We start from the raw sequence: 23,193 nt of genomic DNA, 5'->3' as shown, positions 1-23,193 counted from the left end.
ATTCTAATTCGTGTGATCTTTGTGCTATGGACAATTAAGAGTCTGCAATTACAAGACTATAAAACACCCCATCAATTCTAAAATAATTATAAGAGGTTTCCAGGTATGTTAATCTTCCTTTTTGCTGCACACACAAAAAAATGGATCAGAACAATCTTGCTTCTTTTGTTGTCCACATCAAGTGACAGGGTTTTTCCGCTTCTTAAAAATCCATCTGCTTAAACATTTTTCTTTTCAATTTTTTCCACTAACATCGTTAGTACCATGCTTCCTAATGGCTAGCTGCTTATCGCTTTTTATTGTGCTGCAGAAATGGATTGAAATTATTGGACAGGCACGCCAAAATGTTGATTTTCTAACAAATCCAGATGTGATCAAAACCGTGCTCAACATATTGCAGGTATTAAGCATGGTTACACATGACACTTTCTCATTTTATTAGCCAATCTCAGATTATTTTTATTTTTATTTTTAAAGCGAGCAGGATAATAGCCCACCCTAATAAGTTATAGGATAAGACAATGATAGCAATAAGTGACGCTGTGTGTATGCGTGTAGCCCACACCGACTATCTCGCTGTGTGTATGCGTGTAGCCCACACCCTCTCCCTCCACGTGTTGCATTTGTCATACCCACCAGTTCCTATAAATCAAGCTGTTATAGTTCCTTTCTTACTAGTTGCTTTATTGCTGCAAAATAACTTTTGGTTGGTTGCACTGTTGCGGATCTAGCAATTTTATTGCCTTTTATTGTCATGTGTATGGCTATTGTATCTTATACCTTGTGACTTGTGATTATCATACATGAGTAAAATGAAGTGTCTCTACTTGGCAGACTAACACCAGCGTAGCCAGTGCGCTTGGAACGTACTTCTTATCACAAATATCATTGATCTTTCTGGACATGCTTAATGTGTACAGGTATGTTATTGGTGTGAAGAGAATCTTATGACACTTGTTTGGTTCCATGGGTTTGTAGATGCTCTAGTTCTTAATAATGTGTATATTTGTTTTTGAGAAATACTAATAATGCGCATATTTTCATGACTAATGCTTGAAACAGAATGTACAGCGAGCTTATATCAAAGAAATTAGCAGAAGGAGGGCCCTTTGGCTCTAAAACATCATATGTAAAACTTCTGCGGTAAGATCAATGTTTGGGAATTATTTTTTTTCTGGGACAACTTCAATGTGCACAGTGAGCACTGAGAATTCTACACGTTATCTTCCACCATTGAAGGATGGATGGAAACTAGAAAGCATTTCAAAATTCAAATTTTCAGACGCCTATGCCGAGATTCCCGCCCACTAATATTTGATTGTGACTCTGTGAGAGATATTGTGCATCAATTCTCGGTGCACACTGTGCATACACAATCTTTACGCTTCTATAATGTGCATACATCCTTTTAAGGAATGATAAATGTATTATTCTGGCAGTACTAAATAAGATTTATGTCTAAACAGATCGGTTAAGCGGGAGACTCTCAAGCTAATTGAAACATTTGTGGACAAGGCTGAAGATCAACCGCAAATTGGAAAACAGTTTGTGCCACCAATGATGGACCCTGTTCTCGGGGACTATGCTAGAAATTTACCTGATGCCAGGGAGTCTGAAGTTTTGTCACTCTTTGCCACAATTATAAACAAGTAAGCTTGGCCATATATCATGGTTATTGTTCCTCTTCATTTTTTATTGTATGTAAAATGATATGAAGTTATATCTGTGGTTAGCCATTTGGAAAATCCATTTGTTATATCACTTAGCTGGAATGTGGAGGACTTCAACTTCTCAGCCCAGGTCTCTAAAATCCTCCCCTCAGGGGCCTCTCTTGCAATGTATCCGACAATTGGACTATCAGACAGAGAGTGGACAGCCTGGAATATCTCATCCATTAAAGCACTCCCATCATCACTCTTTGCCTTGATGTGTATCATGATCTCAAGGTTGACAGCCTCCCTAGCAGATTTCTTCAGGGTTCCTAACAAAGAAGCCTTCTTCTGAGTACACAAGAAATGAATCTGTTTCTCCATGAAGACCATGATTGTTTCTGGGAACTCATATCCGAGCAACCAGACGTTCAACGCTGAAGATTTCAGATAACGTAGATCATCAGACGCTGGGGGACTAGCAATTACAAGCACATCAGAAGCACCCCAGAACTCAGTTTTGTGTTCCTTCCAATGAGAGTAGAACACTTTCAGCCGCTTCTAGAAGTTATCAAGATTGATCATGTAAGCACTGGGTGCCCCAACAACATTTTTGTCAGAAGGTTTTGCATTGCCATTTCGGTGTTCCGCCATTGAAGCTATGTCGGATCTAGAACAACTGAAAGCCACAACAAACCAAACAGAAAAATGCAGAGATAACCACAAATTTCAGAGAAGGTATGTCTCTTCTTTCCTTTCTCTTCTATTTCACGAACAGAATGTAGTTCATCTGCAAATTACAGTTCTTTTTTAAGGATTTAGAACTATTAAAAAAAATGAAAACCATTGGTTGAAAAGAAAAAAAAATAACATTTTCATTATATATATATAAAAACCCATGATCCAAACTTCAATTCCTGGTTTCCAAATTCCTGTTATACAATCATCATCTGAGCCTTTCTTCCATTGATTTGGGGTTGGCTTTAAGTGGTAGATTGGCAAAAAGAAATTATGATTGGCTGCCAACTAGACATTCACCTTCCTCTTTACCAAGGTCTTGGAACCGGAAATGGCAAAGGTTCACATTGATACTGACTCACATGCCAAACATAATTCCACACTACACAATTAAGACTGCTAACAAGCTACTCGCATATTGCAGCAACATTTTAAAACAGCAAAAATGCCCCTATTCCCAGTGGAGGTAAACTCCACACTGTTGATGGGGCTGACAGGTACAATCTGAAACGTTGGTTGCTACACACGCGTATGCCTCCAAATTACCTAAATACATGTTACATTTGTTTCAAATTCCTCCCCATGTTCCTTGAAAATCCAAAGTTCATGATCCTCTGAAAACTATTTGCATGGGAAAAATTGCCCCTGGCTGATGCATAAAGAGCTTTGCTAAGCCCACATGCATGTTCAAGTCAGCTAATGCACATGCCACCACATATTCTAGCAAGACGAACAAGTGGAATGTCCAAGCCATCCATCATCATGAGATTCCCTATCCCAAGAATCAGGTCAGTCCACTAGTCAGGTGGGCCACAATCAACTGAACGAATGTACGGTTGTGAAAAAAAAATTTAGCCAAAGTTTTCTAATCCGTTTGGCTTATTTCTACTATCATGGCACACCAACTGAATGGGCCACCTTTATCTTTGGGCTCTACACGGTGAACTCCACCTAGTGGATGGCTTGGATGTTTCACTGGCCAACCATACTAGCATATACAGTGGGTGGTGCATTCGCTGACTTGTAGACACGTGTGGGCTTAGCAAAACTCCATACATACATATATAGATTTACACTAGAATTGCTCTTTGCCGATACGTTGTTGTCCACCCAGCAGATAACCTCCAGTATATCTGCTGATAAATAACAAAATAGTAAGTGTTGTCTACCTGATGAGTGGATGGGGCTGAATTTTACACAAGGTGGTCCTCAAAGTGGGGTTAACCAATTAGACAGGTTGGATGTTGCACACAAATGCATCTTGAAAGTTATATCCGCTGGCAGATAGTAGCCTATCATCCAACCATACATAAATATGTATGTACATATGTACAGACATAAAAACATACAGACGGTAACTTTTCAATATTTTCCAACCGGTTGGGTATGAGCATTTGGGTATGAGCCTTGTCGTCCTGGACCGAGTCACAATCGTAAGCGAGTTTCTCTTGGCTTGGTGTCTCACTGAGTGGTGTTTCAGTTGAATCACAGAGTTTAGAACTATGTTCTAATTAGGCATCCAAGAAAGGAGCCCTTCTTGAAGCATAATTCCAACGTATCTGTTTTCTATTGTTCTGATATTTTATTCAATCAGATCCATTCTCACTCTAAAGTTTTATTTCTTAACCATATGCATCATATATGCAGATGATATCCTAACCATATGTACAGCAAGTCCAATTGGGAATGGACCGCTAAAAAAAGAAGATCAGTGGTTGGAAAATCCTGTTTAACCAGTTTTGTATAAATGGACACTAAAGACAGGCTAGCAATGGCTCATCTTGAATGAAAAGTTCATTGATAAGACGGTCTAGAATGGGTAGGATTGTCCAGAAAAGGCAATTTTTATTTTTATTTTTTGGTTTGTGGCCAAATAATGGTAGAGTGCATTGGATGAATGGTCTGAAACAAGTCCATCCCTGCATATGTATATAACTGTATGATGGTTGAATGGATGGATGGGGGAATCAAAGATATGTTTTTTGGGTCTGGTTTCATGGACCAAATGGTAATAGAGATGCAGTTTCATAAATGAAAGCAGTTACAAGCACTGACAAGTTGTGATCTTCTCATTGTGAAGGTGTATCTTGTTGGGAAATAGGAATTTCGCAGTTCCTACACTTTCATTTGGTCATTTTGTTAGACACTAGTGCATTAAATGTAGATTGCATTGCGCTGTTGTGTATTGATTCAAACATCTAAAGATCTTTTCAAACTGTATTGTGCTCTCCCGGTGAATGCTATGAAGTTAAGAAATGCTCTTACCTGAACCTCTAATGGCTAGGAAGAATTCTAATCTTTTATTTTGTTAATTGGTTTCAGTTGATTAAACTATTCACTTCATGGATTTGAGCGGGTTATTTGTAGTATATGAAGGGTTGACTAAACTAGTCTTTTCTTGGATTGAATCTGGTTGTTTGTAATATATGTAGGAAGGGCTCAAAAGAAGGTCGAACAAGAGAAGATACTAAGTAGCCAATTCAAGGCAAGGCATAGCCAACAGTTGAAGTTCCGGGTAATTTCTTTTGTATGGGTCCTAGTTTAGGGTGGGCCACTTGGGCCATTTCCTCTTTTATTGAATTGAATTGTTACCAAATTTGTGAATAGGATTCTTATCAAACAATAGTGTGAATTGTTTTTTGAATGACTATCAGGTGCAAGACTAATAATAATAATAATAATAATAATTTACAGATATTTTAGTGACGGTTACTAATAATAATAATAATAATAATAATTTACAGATATTTTAGTGACGGACCAAAACCGTCGCTAATTTCTGACCGTTGCAAAATCAATGACGGATGAGGTCCGTCGCTTACTCATATTCGCGACGGACCTTATCCGTCGCTAATATTTTTAGTAGAATACTGCCGACGGATTTTTATTTTTTACGACGGATTTTATCCGTCGCTATTAGGCGACGGACCTTATTCGTCACAAATTAAATGACAGATTTTATCCGTTGAAACAATTGTCTCAGCACAAGAGTAGGGATACACACCTTTTCTCCTTGCCCCACCTAGTAGAGGAATTCTACCATAAACCAAGAACACTCAGAACGGTTGCTGGATCTCAGGTACACGTTATACGTGCATATGTAGTGGAGTAGGCGGTAGTCATGTGTCAATTTCATGGATTTGATGCTGCTACCCCTTCTCCATTTGATGAGTTTGCCGCATAACTCGCGTGCACGCTCATCCCGTGCCCCCTTATCCCTTAGGCTACCTTCCTTAATGTGCACATTGCCGAGCTCCATACCGAGTAGGGTAGCGATGGAGTTCACATTAACGTGGGTCATTTGTCTGCGAAGGCTAAAGTCAAATCCAAGAAGTTTATACATGGCATCTCGAATTTGTGCATAGAATGCTCGCACTACATTCTCACTTGCCCGCTGCTTTGCTTCAAACATCGGTCCTCAACCATTGTCTAGGAGGCGGTCAAGCAAATCATACGTGCCAAAGATTTTCTTATCCACCTTTGCCTCAAACACGACCTTTCGATGCTTGAATCTCCCATGTTCAATGTCAGCCAACAAGACTCGCTTGGGGGAAGCTAAAGGGTTAAAATCTCTCTTCAACCTCTTCTCGATGATAAGTCCCCCATGATCATTGTTGTACCTTGTCAACCTTCTATCACGACTTGGCCTCTCTTGCTCGCAATGTTTTCCCTTCGATCTTCTCCCAAGGAAGAGAGGGTTACAAGGAGGCTCATCCTTCTTCCTTGGTAGGTGGTGGTTTAAGAAGAAAGTATGGGTTAAGGTAGGATGGCTTTTAGGGAAGATGGGTTTTAGGTGTGCAAGTGAGGGAGGGATATTTGAGAAAATCCGTATTTGGGGGAGAAATGGGAGAAATAGGGTTTGGAAAAGCTTAAAAGGGTTATCAAATGGGCCCTCATACGTGTTAGAGGGCCCCACAGTCATTTGGCCCTAGCGTGGGCTTGCCAAATTAGCGAGCAACCCGCCACCAGCCCATAAAAATAAGAAAAATGGATCTTGTGAGAGTACAATTTTAACTTGGAATAAGATGGTGGAAACTCAGATTCCAAGGTAAGCATGATATAATTATAAGATTCAGTTGTTTGATACTATAACAGATCATCAATTCCTTCTAGTTGCAAGGTAGACCTAAACAAGCATGTAAACGAGTTTCGATTTACTTTGGGGCTAGGGTGATTTACCTTTCCATGGCTGGAATTTGGTTAGTAGAGAAGGATAAGCTCTTTATACCAGATGACCTGCAACTGAGGAAAATATTTATGGAAGCTAGCGAAGATAGTAGTCTATTTATTTAGTACCCGCGGTCCAGCTTACAGACCATTGATTCAAGTAATAGGGAAGAATCTCCTCTATGCCTTTGCAATCCCACCCACTTTCAGAAACCTCCATACATTGCAATCCCTTGATCTGAGCCATAACCTTCTCTCTGGAAGTATCCCTGATTTGGTAGGACAGCTCCAAAGCTTGACCCTTTTGGACCTTTCAAACAACCAATTCTCAAGACAGATGCCCATTTCCTTGTGTAACTTGTATAATGTTATGGACATGTCATTAGAACACAACAATCTCACTGATGCAATCCCAAGTCAGATTGGTAACCTGAAATCCCTTAGCAGCCTCTCTCTTAGCTATAATTTTCTGGCAGGCCACATTCCTGAATCCATTATCAGGCTACAAAATTTGTGGCACTTCAATGTTTCTAGAAATGGGTTATTAGATGCATTGCCTACTGCCCTTGTAAAGGACACCCATTCCATCCTGTCTATAGGCCTGTCCTACAATAACCTGCATTTGGGGATTGTTCCTGATTGGGTTAGGAATTCAGGCCTAACAGCTGTCTACCTTGCTAGGTGCAACCTCAAAGGAAGCCTCCCAATCTTCACAAAACTTGATTCCTTGATCTCCATATACCTCTCTGAAAATTCTCTCACAGGGGGGATGTGAGAAGAAACCCTCTCCTTTAACCCATGTTAAATGTGTTTAAGATATACCTACATATTAACCATGTGATTAATAACATGCACCACATATGTGAAGAGGCTTGCTAGATTCAGGCCTTGTTTTACTTGCAAATGCCAAGGAAAATGCTATATATGTGGATGGATTCAATGTTCTCTATTTACCATTTCCTATAATGGTTAATGGTAAATGTGTCAATCAATCAGTGTGCTCTATATGTTATCAACCTATTAATTCATAAGCTTGGCAAATGTGTCAATCAATTAGCTTGACCATATGATAGATCATATCATCATGGATGGACCAATGAAAAGATAATTGCTGCAATTGGATGTTTCCAACAATTCAATACATGGATATTTTTTTTCTAGACCATTGATCTAAACTTTGGGTGATAGATTAGATGTTAATGAACTTACAATCGTAATTGGTTTTGTGGTTTAGCTCATCCAAGAAGCATTCCACTAATTGGATAGTGTGTTTTCATTGTCCAATTGCACCAATCTAGGATTTATAGGGTCCATTCCATTTACTAAATGGCACACGATTTGGTTTGCATCCTAAACCTTCTGAATTCATTCCATTATTATTTTTTTTTTAAAAAAAAATTCAAATTGAAAGCTTGTATGGCAGAGAGATACAAGGAACCAATATGGAAGGGTCAATTCCTTCTGACATTTCTGGTTTGGAGAACTTGATCCAATTGTAAGTACAATGCTTGAATTCCCATCTTTAGTAGTTTTGTGTGAAGCACATCCTTTGTGATCTCATCATCATCATCATCTAAACCTTGTCACAACTAATTGGGGTTGGCTTCTTGATCTCGTGCTTAGTAAAAATAAAGTGAATAGATCTGAACTTTTCCTTGTGGACTCTTTATATGCAGAATTATCAGTGACATAAGTGGAATGGAACTGTGGTTCCAATGCTGCGTCTCGTATGCTGATGCGATACCCAAGCTGGGAGTTGTGGACCCTCATATATTTTGAAGAAACGCTGCGCGTTGTAAATTTCGAGAGAATCTCTATAACCCATCACATCAATCAATCAATCACAAGTTAAGTACACAACCCATATTCTTACCAACAAGGCATAGCTCCCATCTCTCTCCCATTCCCAAAGTCAACTCTCTCTCTCTTCACCCATCCCTTCTTCACACATCCATCCCTCTCTCCCATGCATCACTCCATCCCATCTCATTCTCCACCATTTCCAAGCAACTAAGAAAGAAAAAGACTAAGGAGAGAAAAGAGAACCCAAGATCAAGGCCCACCTTCCTAACCCCACGTCTCACCATCTAACCCTTCAATCTTCATCATCCACCCTTAAAGAAGAAGCCAAGGAGCTAAGGAAGCCAAGGGATCAAGAAGGAGTACAATTAGTGGGTGATTATAGGATATCCACCGTTGATTTTCATTAGAAGGCCCACTTGTGATGGGACCCATTTTGATATGTGTTGTAAACAAAGAGAGGCCCATAGTGGCAGGGTCCCTCCACTACGCCGTTTTTTGCTCTCTACCTCTCTCTCTCTCTCTCCTTCTCATTTCATTTTCTTTCTTTTATGACTGTCCAATGGATGAGATTGCTGCCTGTCTGTCTGAACAGGCCCGGATGAAGGAAAACACAAATATCAGCCGATCCAAATCTTTGGTGGGCCACCACGTGGACCCACCTTTGATGTATGTGGTGTACCCACACCATCCAAACCCTGGACGGTGGGTCCCATGCAGCTATTTAGCTGCTGTATTATGTCAGCAAGTTCTGTGGGTCCTACCAGCTGCACACTAATGTATTGACGTCAGCAGTTCCATGGTCTGATCATGAGGCATGTGTTATATCTAAATTGTCCATTTGTATGGACGTCAACAAGTTCTGTGGGTCCAGTCATGAGGTATATGTTATATCCCAACCATCTGTACATGTGGGACCCACCTCACACGTGTGGAGGTGGGGCTCACCAGGTGTATGTGTTGTATATCACACCGTCCATTCCTAGACGGGATAGGTGGGAGCCCAGCATGATGTATATGTACATCCATGCTGTCCGATTCATTTGCCAGTTGTGGGCCGACCCCACACGTGCTGCACGTGTGGAGGTGGGGCCCACCTTGTATGTATATATTATGTATCCAGGTCGTCCGTCCAGCTAGGACGTGGATGCCCTACCATGATGTATGTGTTCTATCCAACCATCCTTCCCTTTTTTTTGGGCGTGGGACCCACCCACACGTGCTGCACGTGTGGGATGGGGCCCACCTTGAGGTATTGTTACATCCACACTGTCCAGACCTTGGACGGTGGGGATCAGATCGACTGGTGTACCTCACACCAGCTATGTAGTTGCTATTTAACGTCAACAATTCTGTGGGTTCCACCGTGAGGCATGTGTTATATCCCAACCGTCCATCTACACGTGGGACCCACATGCCACACGTGTGGTGTCCACACCATCCAGGTGGGACAGTGGGACCCATCGTGATATGTGTGTTATATCCAAACTGTCCATTCACCTTGTGAGCCCATCTTAAGGCTTAAGACAGGAAATAAGACAGATCTGTTTATCAAGTGGACCACACTGCAAAAATTAGTGGAGGATTAAACGTCTACCATTGAAACCCATTTGGGGTCTCAGAAGTTCTGGACCAATATGAAATTTGTTCTCCTCTTAATTCATGACTTTATGACCTTATGAACAGATTGGATGGAAAGTAAACATTATGGTGGGCCCTGTGAATTTTAAACAGTGAAAATCATTATCTCCACTGCTAATTGTGGTATGGTCCAGATGATCTTTCGATCATTATTCATTTTTTTGGGTAATGCTCCAAAATGATCTCTAAATATAGATGAATGGTGCAGTTAGTCCAGTTAGGACGATGGGTCCCACTTGATGTATATGAAGCCCATTGATGCGGCCGACTTGATGTAGGTGTTGTACACGCATGTTGTTCATCTGGTGGGCCCATTTGGAATGTGCAGGGCCCACCCCAATATGATGTATTTGTGGCCCATTTAGTGAGGCCCAATATGATGTATGTGGGGCCCATATAATGAGGCCCAATATGATATATGTGAGGCCCATGGATGTGGCCCATTGTGATGTATTCGAGGCCCATGGGATGTAGCCCATTGTGATATATTTGAGGCCCATGCGATGTGGCCCAATCCAATGTATATAAGGCCTAATGTGATGAATGTGAGGCCCATGAGTGAGGCCCTTGTGTGCGGCCCAAAGTGATGTATATGAGGACTGATGTGATGTGTGATTCCACCATGATGTACGTAATGATGTTTATGATGGGCCATGCTTTGGGGGCAATCATGCTTTGATGTCCACATTGTACGAGCAATGACGGTTAAATGTCCACATTGTAACTCTTCGTAGGGCCCATCGTTAGGCCTATTCTGACCTCCCCTTGGTGGGCTAACCCAAACCATTGGGCCCCTGTGATTGTTAGGCCCATTCTTAATATGAGTAGGCCTTCTAGGCCCATCTTTGATATGCGGAGAGTACATTATCATCATATAACATGCTTAGTATAGCTCTACGATGCATGCCCATACGCATCATATGTATGCTTGTTATGAGGAGTGATTGATCATAGCACATGCCATTAAGCGGATTATCATGGGACTCCCTGAGAGATGGAGTTGTCCCACATGAGCAAGCGGTATGCGCATGATTGGTCTATGTGACTCATGCATCTTGCATTTTGTGTGATATGATTTATGTACGCCCTAGCGACATCAGGGCCATAGTCTCCACAAGCATATTGTGGATGACAGGATTGGATATCGAAAATATTGACTCTAACATGGATGAGACTTTTAGTGACGAAAATTTTCGTCGCTAAAGGCTGTAAACAATTTTTCAAAAAAATCGATAGGTTTACTTTTAGCTACGAAAATTTTCGTAGCTAAAAAACGTGGATGAGACTTTTAGCGATGAAAATTTTCGTCGCTAAAGGCTGTAAACAATTTTTCAAAAAAATCGATAGGTTTACTTTTAGCTACGAAAATTTTCGTAGCTAAAAAACGTGGATGAGACTTTTAGCGATGAAAATTTTCGTCGCTAAAGGCTGTAAACAATTTTTTTAAAAATAAAATCGAAAGGTTTACTTTTAGCTACGAAAATTTTCATAGCTAAAAAAACGTGGAATCGACTTTTAGCGACGAAAATTTTCATCGCTAAAGGCTGTAAACAATTTTTGAAAAAAATCGGAAGGTTTAATTTTAGCTACGAAAAGTTTCATCGCTAAAAAACGTGGATCAGACTTTTAGCGATGAAAATTTTCATCGCTAAAGGCTGTAAACAATTTTTGGAAAAAATCGGAAGGTTTACTTTTAGCTACGAAAATTTTCGTAGCTAAAAAATGTGGATGAGACTTTTAGCAACGAAAAGTTTCGTCGCTAAAGAGTGTTTTTAGTTTTTTATAAAATTTGAAAGGTTTACTTTTAGCTACGAAAATTTTCGCAGCTAAAAAAACGTGGATAAGTCTTTTAGTGATGAAAATTTTCGTCGCTAAAGGCTGTAAACAGTTTTTTATAAAATTCTAAAGGTTTACTTTTAGCTACCAAAATTTTCGTCGCTAAAAAACGTGGATGAGACTTTTAGCTACGCAAAGTTTCATCACTAAAGGCTATCAAAAGGTTTACTTTTAGCTACGAACATTTTCGTAGCTAAAAAACATGGATGAGACTTTTACCTACGAAAAGTTTCGCCGCTAGAGGCTGTAAACTACTTATGAAAAAAATTGAAAGGTTAACTTTTAGCTACGAAAATTTTCGTAGCTAAAAAACATGGATGAGACTTTTAGCTATGAAAAGTTTCGCCGCTAGAGGCTGTAAACAACTTTTTTAAAAAATAAAAAGGTTTACTTTTAGTTACGAAAATTTTCATAGCTAAAAAACGGGGAAGAGACTTTTAGCTACAAAACGTTTCGTCGTTAAAGGCTATAAACAGTTTTTGAAAAAAAAATCGAATGGTTTGCTTTTAGCTACGAAATTTTCGTAGCTAAAAAATGTGGATGAGACTTTTAGCTACAAAACGTTTCGTCGCTAAAGGCTTTTTTAAAACTACGAAATGTTTCGTCGTTAAAGGCTTTTTGAGAAGTTTACTCTTAGCTACGAAAATTTTCGTAGTTAAAAACTGTGGATGAGACTTTTACCTACGAAATATTCCGTAGGTAAAAGTCTCTCTTTTAAAAAAATTTTCCATCTCAAATTTCCTGATATACACCTGTTAGAATATAATTCATCATATTCTTCTTGATATACACCTGTTGTATAATATATTTCATCATATTCATATTCACATCCGTCTAAACCCAAACTACGTAAATCTATATAGACATAAACTGCATTCATCCAAACATAAACTGCATCCATCCAAACACAAACAATCCTATGGAAAAAAATAAATGAAAAAAGAGAGAACATATGAGAGGTGATCTAGACAAATAAAAAGAAAAACAACCTTAACCTAAACCTAAACCTATAACCTACACTTATAGGTTTAGGTTTAGGTTAAGGTTAGGTTATAGGTTATAAGTTTAGGTTATAGGTTTAGGTTTAGGGATTTGAGAATACATTTAGGTTTTAGGTTTAAGTTAAGGTTATAGGTTTAGGTTTAGGTATAGGTTTAGGTTATAGGTTATAGGTTATATGTTATAGCTTTAGGGAATTAAGAATAGGTTAAGGTTTAGGTTTAAGAAATCAGGTTCTAGTCCGGGTTCGGTATCGGGTTTAGGTTTCGGTTTTCAAGTTTAGGTTTAGGTTTAGGTTAGGGAGTTGAGATTAGGATTTTAGGGATTTGAGAATACATTTAGGTTTTAGGTTTAGGTTTAGGTTAGAAGTGTAGGTTATAGATTTAGGTTTAAGTTAGGTTATAGGTTAAGGTTTAGAGAATTGAGAATAGGTTAAGGTTTAGGTTTAGGAAATTGGGTTCGGGTTCGGGTTTAGGTTTGGGGTTTCAAGTTTAGGTTTAGGTTAAGAGTTGAGATTAGGATTAGGTGTAGGTTTAGGCTCAGGGATTTGAGAATACATTTAGGTTTTAGGATTAGGTTGTAGGTTTAGGTTTAGGTTATAAGTGTCAATTATAAGTTTAGGTTTAAGTTAGGTTATAGATTAAGGTTTAGAGAATTGAGAATAGGTTAAGGTTTAGGTTTAGGTTAAGGAGTTGAGATTATGATTAGGTGTAGGTGTAGGTTTAGGGATTTGAGAATACATTTAGGTTTTAGGTTATAAGTGTAGGTTATAGGTTTAGGTGTAATTTAGGTTATAGGTTAAGGTTTAGGGAATTGAGAATAGGTTAAGGTTTAGGTTTAGGGATTTGAGAATACATTTAGGTTTTAGGTTATAAGTATAGGATATAGGTTTAGGTTTAAGTTAGGTTATAGGTTAAGGTTTAGGGAATTGAGAATAGGTTAAGGTTTAGGTTTAGGGATTTAAGAAAACATTTAGGTTTTAGGTTATAAGTGTAGGTTATAGGTTTAGGTTTAAGTTAGGTTATAGGTTAAGGTTTAGGTTTAGGGATTTGAGAATACATTTTGGTTTAGGTTTAGGTTTTATGTTTAGGTTTATGTTAAGGTTATATGTTTAGGTTTAGGTTTAAGTTTATGTTATAGGTTATAGCTTTAGGGAATTGAGAATACGTTAAGGTTTAGGTTTAGGAAATTGGGTTCGTGTTCGGGATAGGGTTTAGGTTTAGGTTAGGGAGTTGAGATTAAGTTTAGGTTTAGGTCTAGGTTTAGGGATTTGAGAATACATTTAGGTTTCAAGCTTAGGTTTAGGTTTTAGTTTGTAAGTTTAGGTTATAGGTTTAGGTTTAGGTTTTAAGTTTAGGTTAAGGTTAGGTTATAGGTTATAAGTTTAGGTTATAGGTTATAGGTTAAGGTTTAGGTTATAGGTTTTGGTTAAGGTTTAGGTTTAGGTTATAGGTTATAGGTTATAGCTTTAGGGAATTGAGAATAGGTTAAGGTTTAGGTTTAGGAAATCGGGTTCGGGTTCGGGATCGGGTTTAGGTTTGGGTTTTCAAGTTTAGGGAGTTGAGATTAGGATTAGGTGTATGTTTAGGTTTAGGGATTTGAGAATACATTTAGGTTTTAGGTTTAGGTTTAGGTTTAGGTTTTAGTTTATAGGTTTAGGTTACAGGTTTAGGTTTTGGTTTTAGGTTTAGGTTATGGGTTATAGGTTATAGGTTAAGGTTTAGGTTATAGGTTTTGGTTTAGGTTAAGGTTATAGGTTTTGGTTTAGGTTTAGGTTATAGGTTTTGATTTAGGTTAAGGTTATAGGTTTTGTTTTAGGTTTAGGTTTAGGTTTTAGGTTTAGGTTAAGGTTATAGGCTTAGGTTATAGGTTTAGGTTTAGTTTATAGGTTATAGCTTTAAGGAATTGAGAATAGGTTAAGGTTTAGGTTTAGGAAATCGGGTTTGGGTTCAGGATCGGGTTTAGGTTTGGGTTTTCAAGTTTAGGTTTAGGGAAACGGATGCGGTGAGATCGGTTCGTGAAAGTTTCCATCACTACAAGAAAGAGGGTTTTTAGCGACGAAATTTTTAGCAACGAAACACATTTTCGTCGCCAAAAGTGTACTTATAGCGACGAAATTTTTAGCGACAAAAATTTTCGAAGCTAAAAATCATGGATGAGACTTTTAGCGGCGAAAATTTTCATCGCTAAAGGCCGCAACCACCTTTTCCACTAAAGCGAATAGATTACATTTAGCTACGAAAATTTTCGTAGCTAAAAATCATCGATGAGACTTTTAGCGGCGAAAATTTTCATCGCTAAAGGCCGCAACCACAAAACGAGTGGATTACTTTTAGCTACGAAGATTTTCGTAGCTAAAAAATCGCCACTAAACGGTGCTACTTTTAGCCACGAAAATTTTCGTAGCTACAAATCGTGCATGAGACTTTTGGCGACGAAAAGTTTCGCCGCGAAAGGGTGCAAACGATTTACTTTTAGCTACGAAAAATGTCGTAGCTAAATATCGTAGATGAGATTTTTAGCCGCGAAAATTTTCGTCGCCAAAGGCTACAAACAAATTTTCACATTATTCGAATCGATTACTTTTTGCTATGAAATTTTTTGTAGCTAAAATTTGTGAATGAGAATTTTAGAGACGAAAATTTTCGTTGCCAAAGGCTACAAACAATTTTTCAAAAAATTACTTTTAGCTACGAACCGTTTCATAGCTAAAAGACCTAGATGTTACTTTGATCAACGAAAAGTTTCGTCGCTAAAGGCCGCAACAATTTTACAAACAAGGATAAGACTTTTAGCGAGGAAAATATTCGTCGCTAAATACTTTTACCTACGAAATATTATATAACAGGTGTTATATAATATATTTCATCATATTCACATTTACATCCATCTAAACCCAAACTATGTAAATTCATCCAAACATAAACTACATTCATCCAAATATAAACTGCATCCATCCAAACACAAACAATCTTATGGAAAAAAAACAATAGGTTTAGGTTAAGGTTATAGGTTTAGGTTTAGGTTTAGGTTTAGGTTATAGGTTATAGCTTTAGGGAATTGAGAATAGGTTAAGGTTTAGGTTTAAGAAATCAGGTTCTGGTTCAGGTTCGGTATCGGGTTTAGGTTTGGGTTTTCAAGTTTAGGTTTAGGTTTAGGTTAAGGAGTTGAGATTAGGATTAAGTGTAGGTTTAGGTTTAAGGATTTGAGATTACATTTAGGTTTTAGGTTTAGGTTATATGTTTAGGTTTAGGTTATAAGTATAGGTTATAGGTTTAAGTTTAAGTTACGTTATAGGTTAAGGTTTAGGGAATTGAGAATAGGTTAAGGTTTAGGTTTAAATTAGGTTATAGGTTAAAGTTTAGGGAATTGAGAATAGGTTGAGGTTTATGTTTAGGAAATTGGGTTCGGGTTCGGGTTTAGGTTTGGGGTTTCAAGTTTAGGTTTAGGTTAAGGAGTTGAGATTAGGATTAGGTGTAGGTGTAGGTTTAGGAATTTGAGAATACATTTAGGTTATAGGTTTAGGTTATAAGTGTCAGTTATAGGTTTAGGTTATAAGTGTCGGTTATAGGTTATACCTTTAGGGATTTGAGAATAGGTTAAGGTCTAGGTTTAGGAAATCGGGTTTGGGTTCAGGATCGGGTTTAGGTTTGGGTTTTCAAGTTTAGGTTTAGGTTTAGGTTAGGGAGTTGAGATTAGGATTAGGTATAGGTTTAGGTTTGGGGATTTAAGAATACATTTAGGTTTTAGGTTTAGGTTTAGGTTTTAGGTTTTAAGTTTAGGTTAAGGTTATAGGTTTAGGTTTGAGTTTAGGTTTATGTTATAGGTTATAGGTTATAGGTTATAGGTTATAGCTTTAGGGAATTGAGAATAGGTTAAGGTTTAGGTTTAGTTTTGGGAAATCGGGTTCGGATTGGGTTTAGGTTTGGGTTTTCAAGTCTAGGTTTATGTTTAGGTTAGGGAGTTGAGATTAGGATTAGGTGTAGGTTTAGGTTTAGGGATTTGAGAATACATTTAGGTTTTAAGTTTAGGTTTTGGGATTTGAGAATAGGTTTAGGTTAAGGTTGTAAGTATAAGTTATAGGTTAAGGTTAAGGTTTAGGTTTTGGCTATAAGTATAAGTTTTGGGATTTGAGAATAGGTTTAAGTTAAGGTTATAAGTCTAGGTTTAGGTTATAGGTTATAGGTTAAAGTTTAGGTTTAGAAAATCGGGTTCGGGTTCGGGATCGGGATCGGGTTTAGGTTTGGGTTATAGGTATAGGTTTTAGGATTTGAGAATAAGTTTAGGTTAAGGTTACGAGTCTAGGTTTAAGTTATAGGTTAAGGTTTAGGTTTAAGATATAAGTATAAGTATAGGTTATAGGTTAAGGTTAAGGTTTAGGAAATCGGGTTTGGGTTCGGGATCGTGTTTAGGTTTGGGTTATAGGCATAGGTTTTGGAATTTGAGAATAGGTTTAGGTTAAGGTTGTAAGTATAGGTTATAGGTTAAGGTTAAGGATTAGGTTTCGGCTATAAGTATAGGTTTTGGGATTTGAGAATAGGTTTAGGTTAAGGTTATAAGTCTAGGTTTAGGTTATAGGTTAAGGTATAGGTTTAGGTTATAGGTATAGGTTTAGGTTATACGTTAAGGTTTAGGTTTAGGAAATCGGGTTCGGGATCACGTTTAGGTTTGGGTTATAGGCATAGGTTTTGGGATTTGAGAATAGGTTTAGGTTAAGGTTGTAAATATAGGTTATAAGTTAAGGTTAAGGTTTAGGTTTCGGCTATAAGTATAGGTTTTGGGATTTGAGAATAGGTTTAGGTTAAGGTTATAAGTCTAAGTTTAGGTTATAGGTTAAGGTTTAGGTTTAGGTTATAGGTATAGGTTTAGGTTATAGGTTAAGGTTTAGGTTTAGGTTATAGGTATAGGAATTGAGAATATGTTAAGGTTTAGGTTTAGGAAATTGGGTTCGGGTTTGGGACCGGGTTTAGGTTTGGGTTATAGGTATAGGTATTGGGATTTGAGAATAGGTTTAGGTTAAGGTTATGAGTCTAAGTTTAAGTTATAGTTTATGGTTTAGGTTTAGGCTATAGGTATAAGTTTCGGTTATAGGTTAAGGTTTAGTTTTAGGAAATCAGGTTTGGGTTCAGGATCAGGTTTAGGTTTGGGTTATAAGTATAGGTTATAGATTATGAGAATAGGTTTAGTTAAGGTTATGAGTCTAGGTTTAGGTTATAGGTTTTGTTTTAGGTTTAGGTTATAGGTATAGGTTTAGGTTATAGGTTTAGGGAATGGTTTAGGAAATCGGGTTCGGGTTTGAGATTGGGTTTAGGTTTGGGTTATAGGTATAGGTTTTGGGATTTGAGAATAGGTTTAGGTTAAGGCTGTAAGCATAGGTTATAGGTTAAGGTTAAGGTTTAGGTTTAGGTTTCGGTTATAAGTATAGGTTTTAGGATTTGAGAATAGGTTTAGGTTAAGGTTATAAGTCTAGGTTTAAGTTACAGGTTAAGGTTTAGGTTTAGGTTATAGTTATAGGTTTAGGTTAAGGTTATATGTTAAGGTTAAGGTTATAGGTTTAGGTTTAGGTTTAGGTTAAGTTTATAGGTTTAGGTTTAGGTTAGGTTATAGGTTATAGGTTTAGGTTTAGGTTATAGTTATAGGTTTTGGGATTTGAGAATAGGTTTATGTTAGGTTATAGGTTATAGCTTTAGGGAATTGAGAATAGGTCAAGGTTTAGGTTTAGGAAATTGGGTTCGGGTTCGGGACCGGGTTTAGGTTTGGGTTTTCAAGTTTAGGTTTAGGTTTAGGCTAGGGAGTTGAGATTAGGATTGTAGGTTTAGGTTTAGGCATTTGAGAATACATTAAGGTTTAGGTTATAGGTTTTGGGATTTGAGAATAGGTTTAGGTTATAGGTTTAGGTTTAGGTTTAGGGATTGGAGAATAGGTTTGGGTTATAGTTATAGGTTTAGGTTTAGGTTAAGGTTATATGTTAAGGTTAAGGTTATAGGTTTAGGTTTAGGTTAGGTTATAGGTTATAGCTTTAGGGAATTGAGAATAGGTCAAGGTTTTGGTTTAGGAAATCGGGTTCGGGTTCGGGACCGGGTTTAGGTTTGGGTTTTCAAGTTTAGGTTTAGGCATTTGAGAATACATTAAGGTTTAAGTTTAGGTTTTGGGATTTGAGAATAGGTTTAGGTTATAGGTTTAGGTTTAGGGATAGGGATTTGGGTATAGGTTTAGGTTATAGGTTTAAGTTTAGGTTAAGGTTATATGTTTAGGTTTAGGTGAAGTTTATAGGTTTATGTTAGGTTAGGTTATAGGTTTTTGGTTAAGGTTTAGGTTATAGTTATAGGTTTTGGGACTTGAGGATAGGTTTAGGTTATAAGTATAGGTTTAGGTTAGGTTATAGGTTATAGCTTTAAAGAATTGAGAATAGGTCAAGATTTAGGTTTAGGAAATCGGGTTCGGGTTCGGGACCGGGTTTAGGTTTGGGTTTTCAAGTTTAGGTTTAGGTTTAGGCTAGGGAGTTGAGATTAGGAATAGGTATAGGTTTAGGTTTAGGCATATGAGAATACATTAAGGTTTAGGTTTAGGTTTAGGGATAGGGACTTGAGAATAAGTTTAGGTTATAGGTTTATGTTTAGGTTAAGCTTATAAGTTTAGGTTTAGGTGAAGGTTATAGGTTTAGGTTAGGTTAGGTTATAGGTTTTTGGTTAAGGTTTAGGTTATAGTTATAGGTTTTGGGATTTGAGGATAGGTTTAGGTTAGGTTATAGGTTATAGCTTTGAGGAATTGAGAATATGTCAAGGTTTAGGTTTTGGAAATCGGGTTCGGGTTCGGGTTTAGGCTAGGGAGTTGAGATTAGGATTAGGTGTAGGTTTAGGTTTAGGCATTTGAGAATACATTAAGGTTTAGGTTTAGGTTTTGGGATTTGAGAATAGGTTTAGGTTATAGGTTTAGGTTTAGGGATAGGGACTTGAGAATAGGTTTAGGTTTAGGTTAAGGTTATAGGTATAGGTTTAGGTGAAGTTTATAGGTTTAGGTTAGGTTAGGTTATAGGTTTTTGGTTAAGGTTTAGGTTATAATTATAGGTTTTGGGATTTGAGAATAGGTTTAGGTTAGGTTATAGGTTATAGCTTTAGGGAATTGAGAATATGTCAAGGTTTAGGTTTAGGAAATTGGGTTCGGGTTCGGGACCGGGTTTAGGTTTGGGTTTTCAAGTTTAGGTTTAGGTTTAGGCTAGGGAGTTGAGATTAGGATTAGGTGTAGGTTTAGGTTTAGGCATTTGAGAATACATTAAGGTTTAGGTTTAGGTTTTGGGATTTGAGAATAGGTTTAGGTTATAGGTTTAGGTTTAGGGATAGGGATTTGGGTATAGGTTTAGGTTAAGGTTATAGGTTTAGGTGAAGTTTATAGGTTTAGGTTAGGTTAGGTTATAGGTTTTTGGTTAAGGTTTAGGTTATAGGTATAGGTTTTGGGATTTGAGGATAGGTTTAGGTTATAAGTATAGGTTTAGGTTAGGTTATAGGTTATAGCTTTAAGGAATTGAGAATAGGTCAAGGTTTAGGTTTAGGAAATCGGAAACAAACATTATTCGTGTGTTGGTTACGATTATCTATGCTTGTGATGGTGGGACATGTGTAGTGAGGGTGTAGGTTTAGGTTTAGGCATTTGAGAATACATTAAAGGAAAAGGTTTAGGTTTTGGTATTTGATAATAGGTTTAGGTTTAGGGATAGGGACTTGAGAATAGGTTTAGGTTATAGGTTTAGGTTTAGGTTAAGCTTATAGGTTTATGTTTGGGTGAAGGTTATAGGTTTAGGTTAGGTTAGGTTATAGGTTTTTGGTTAAGGTTTAGGCTATAGTTATAGGTTTTGGGATTTGAGGATAGGTTTAGGTTAGGTTATAGGTTATAGCTTTAGGGAATTGAGAATAGGTCAAGGTTTAGGTTTAGGAAATCGGGTTCGGGTTCGGGAACGGGTTTAGGTTTGGGTTTTCAAGTTTAGGTTTAAGTTTAGGCTAGGGACTTGATATTAGATTAGGTGTAGGCTTAGGTTTAGGGATTTGAGAATAGGTATAGGTTATAGGTTTAGGTTTAGGTTTAGGGATTTGAGAATAGGTTTGGGTTATAGTTATAGGTTTAGGTTAGGTTATAGGTTATAGCTTTAGGGAAATGAGAATAGGTCAAGGTTTAGGTTTAGGAAATCGGGTTCGGGTTCGGGACCGGGTTTAGGTTTGGGTTTTCAAGTTTAGGTTTAGGTTTAGGCTAGGGAGTTGAGATTAGGATTAGGTGTAGGTTTAGGTTTAGGCATTTGAGAAGCTTTTAAGGTTTAGGTATAGGTTTAGGGATTTCAGAATAGGTTTGGGTTATAAGTTTAGGTTTAAGTTTAGGGATTTGAGAATAGTTTTAGGTTATAGGTTTAGGTTTAGGTTAAGCTTATAGGTTTAGGTTTAGGTGAAGGTTATTGGTTTAGGCTAGGTTAGGTTATAGGTTTTTGGTTAAGGTTTAGGTTATAGTTATAGGTTTTGGGATTTGAGGATAGGTTTAGGTTAGGTTATAGGTTATAGCTTTAGGGAATTGAGAATAGGTCAAGGTTTAGGTTTAGGAAATCGGATTTGAGAATAGGTTTGGGTTATAGGTTATAGGTTAAGGTTTTAGGTCATAGGTTTTGGTTTAGGTTAAGGTTATATGTATAGGTTTAGGTTTAGGTTTAGGTTTAGGTTTAGGTTATAAGATATAGGTTTAGGGAATTGAGAATAGGTTAAGGTTTAGATTTAGGTTTTGGATTTAGGTTTAGGTTTTAGGTTTTAAGTTAAGGTTTATGTTTAGGTTTAGGTTAAGGTTGAGGTTTAGGTTATAGGTTAAGGTTTTAGGTCATAGGTTTTGGTTTAGGTTAAGGGTATGGTCCCTGCAAAGCAAATACAAATATAAACAAGGCCATCCGACGCAAATGCCAGGCCCCTTCCAATGCTGTCCATAAAAAATGGACAGCTTCATCATGGTCATAATAGCGGTTCCCTCTTTCCAGGGAACCCCGCTCTTCCGAATAGCTCCGACGCACATCCGGGTCTACTCCATTAATTTCGATCAAATACATAAACACGGTCTGTCCAAATGGCCAGGCCCCTCCAATGCTGTCCATAGGAAATGGACAGCTTCATCATGGTCATAACAGTTGTTCCCACCTTCCAGGGACCCCCGCTCATCCGGATAGCTCCGACGCACATCCGGGTCTGCTCCATTAATTTTGACCAAATACATAAACACGGCCTGTCCAAATGGCTAGGCCACTCCAATGGTTTAGGCTTTCTTTACCTTCCATTGAATGCTTTCAAGGTGCAGATGGCCATTGAAATACACATATATATTGTATTAGAGAAGGGAAGGGATTATTTAAATCATTAACAAAAGAAATATATGAATATTAAAAGATGTTGACTTCTTCATAAAATGCTCAGGCCTATAAAGAAATGGAACCAATGTCACCCATGAACATCTACTATATAGAATTTCTTAAGGGCCATAGAAGTTTTGGATCAAGCTTATTTTAATGTTTCCCCTTTGCCCATGCCCGTATGATCTTATGAATAGGTTGCATGACAACTAACCATCTGCCAAAGGTTCATATAAAACCTCTATTTTAAGGAATGGCTAGAGGTCGGTGCTCTGTGGACCCCAACATGAAGTATATGTCCCATCCATGCTTTCCATACATTTTTTCAGATAATTTTATACTATGAACCCAAAACTGAGGTAGATCAAAATCTCAAGTTGGTCACACAGTGTTGATTGAAATCTCACCATTAAAAACTTCTTGGGGTAAGCTGATATTTGTTTTTTGCCTTCATCCAGGTCTGTATGGCCTAATATACAGGTTGGATGTCAAATAAACATTACAGTGGGCCTTATGAGGTTTTTAATGGTAGACATTCAATTACTACTATTTTCCCATGGTGTGGTCCAAATGAGATTTTGATCCACCTCATTTATAAAATAAATATTTAAAATGACGTGTGAAAATGAATGGACGGTGTGGATAAAACACATAGATCATGGTGGGGCCCACATAGCACCGACCACTAGCCATCAGGCTGATGGCAGCATCACTAGCCAAACCACGTCCCTATTTTAAATGGTTAGCTATCTCATTTATCTATATATAAACAAAATGTATTTTGCTCAGAAAGTGGAACTATCTCATTCAAAATTTGGCAAATAATCTACCTCAAATGTACAACATCCCACCTAAATAAACTATCTGTAAGCGAATACTTGGTTCATATCATTTGTGACCACTCAGCAGCTCTTTAACAGAGTTTAAGATCAAATGTCGTTTTTACTTGGTTCATACTTGGGCTATCTGTAAGCACATACTTGGTTCATATCA

General features: G+C 37.7%; 1 protein-coding gene across 1 annotated transcript; it reads left to right on the top strand.

Moving 5' to 3' along the window:
- Window positions 1–199: 199 nt before the first annotated feature.
- On the top strand, window positions 200–1,653 carry LOC131230505 (protein EXPORTIN 1A-like). The gene is made up of 4 exons (XM_058226418.1): window positions 200–400; window positions 835–920; window positions 1,063–1,143; window positions 1,467–1,653. Exons 1-4 carry the CDS (start codon window positions 275–277, stop codon window positions 1,651–1,653), a joined length of 480 nt encoding a protein of 159 aa, XP_058082401.1. The 5' UTR covers window positions 200–274.
- The last annotated feature ends 21,540 nt before the right edge of the window (window positions 1,654–23,193 follow it).

This window comes from Magnolia sinica, chromosome 17 (assembly GCF_029962835.1).
Source record: "Magnolia sinica isolate HGM2019 chromosome 17, MsV1, whole genome shotgun sequence".
Lineage (NCBI taxonomy): Eukaryota > Viridiplantae > Streptophyta > Magnoliopsida > Magnoliales > Magnoliaceae > Magnolia > Magnolia sinica.
This window is presented reverse-complemented; position numbering and strand designations above follow the sequence as displayed.

What these genes read in the sequence shown, in the direction of transcription:
- LOC131230505 (XM_058226418.1), top strand. Translation starts at nt 275, where the DNA reads ATGGCTAGCTGCTTATCGCTTTTTATTGTGCTGCAGAAATGGATTGAA. An exon ending in CCGTGCTCAACATATTGCAG is followed by an intron (nt 401 to 834) that starts GTATTAAGCATG and finishes TCTACTTGGCAG; the next exon opens with ACTAACACCAGCGTAGCCAG. An exon ending in GACATGCTTAATGTGTACAG is followed by an intron (nt 921 to 1,062) that starts GTATGTTATTGG and finishes TGCTTGAAACAG; the next exon opens with AATGTACAGCGAGCTTATAT.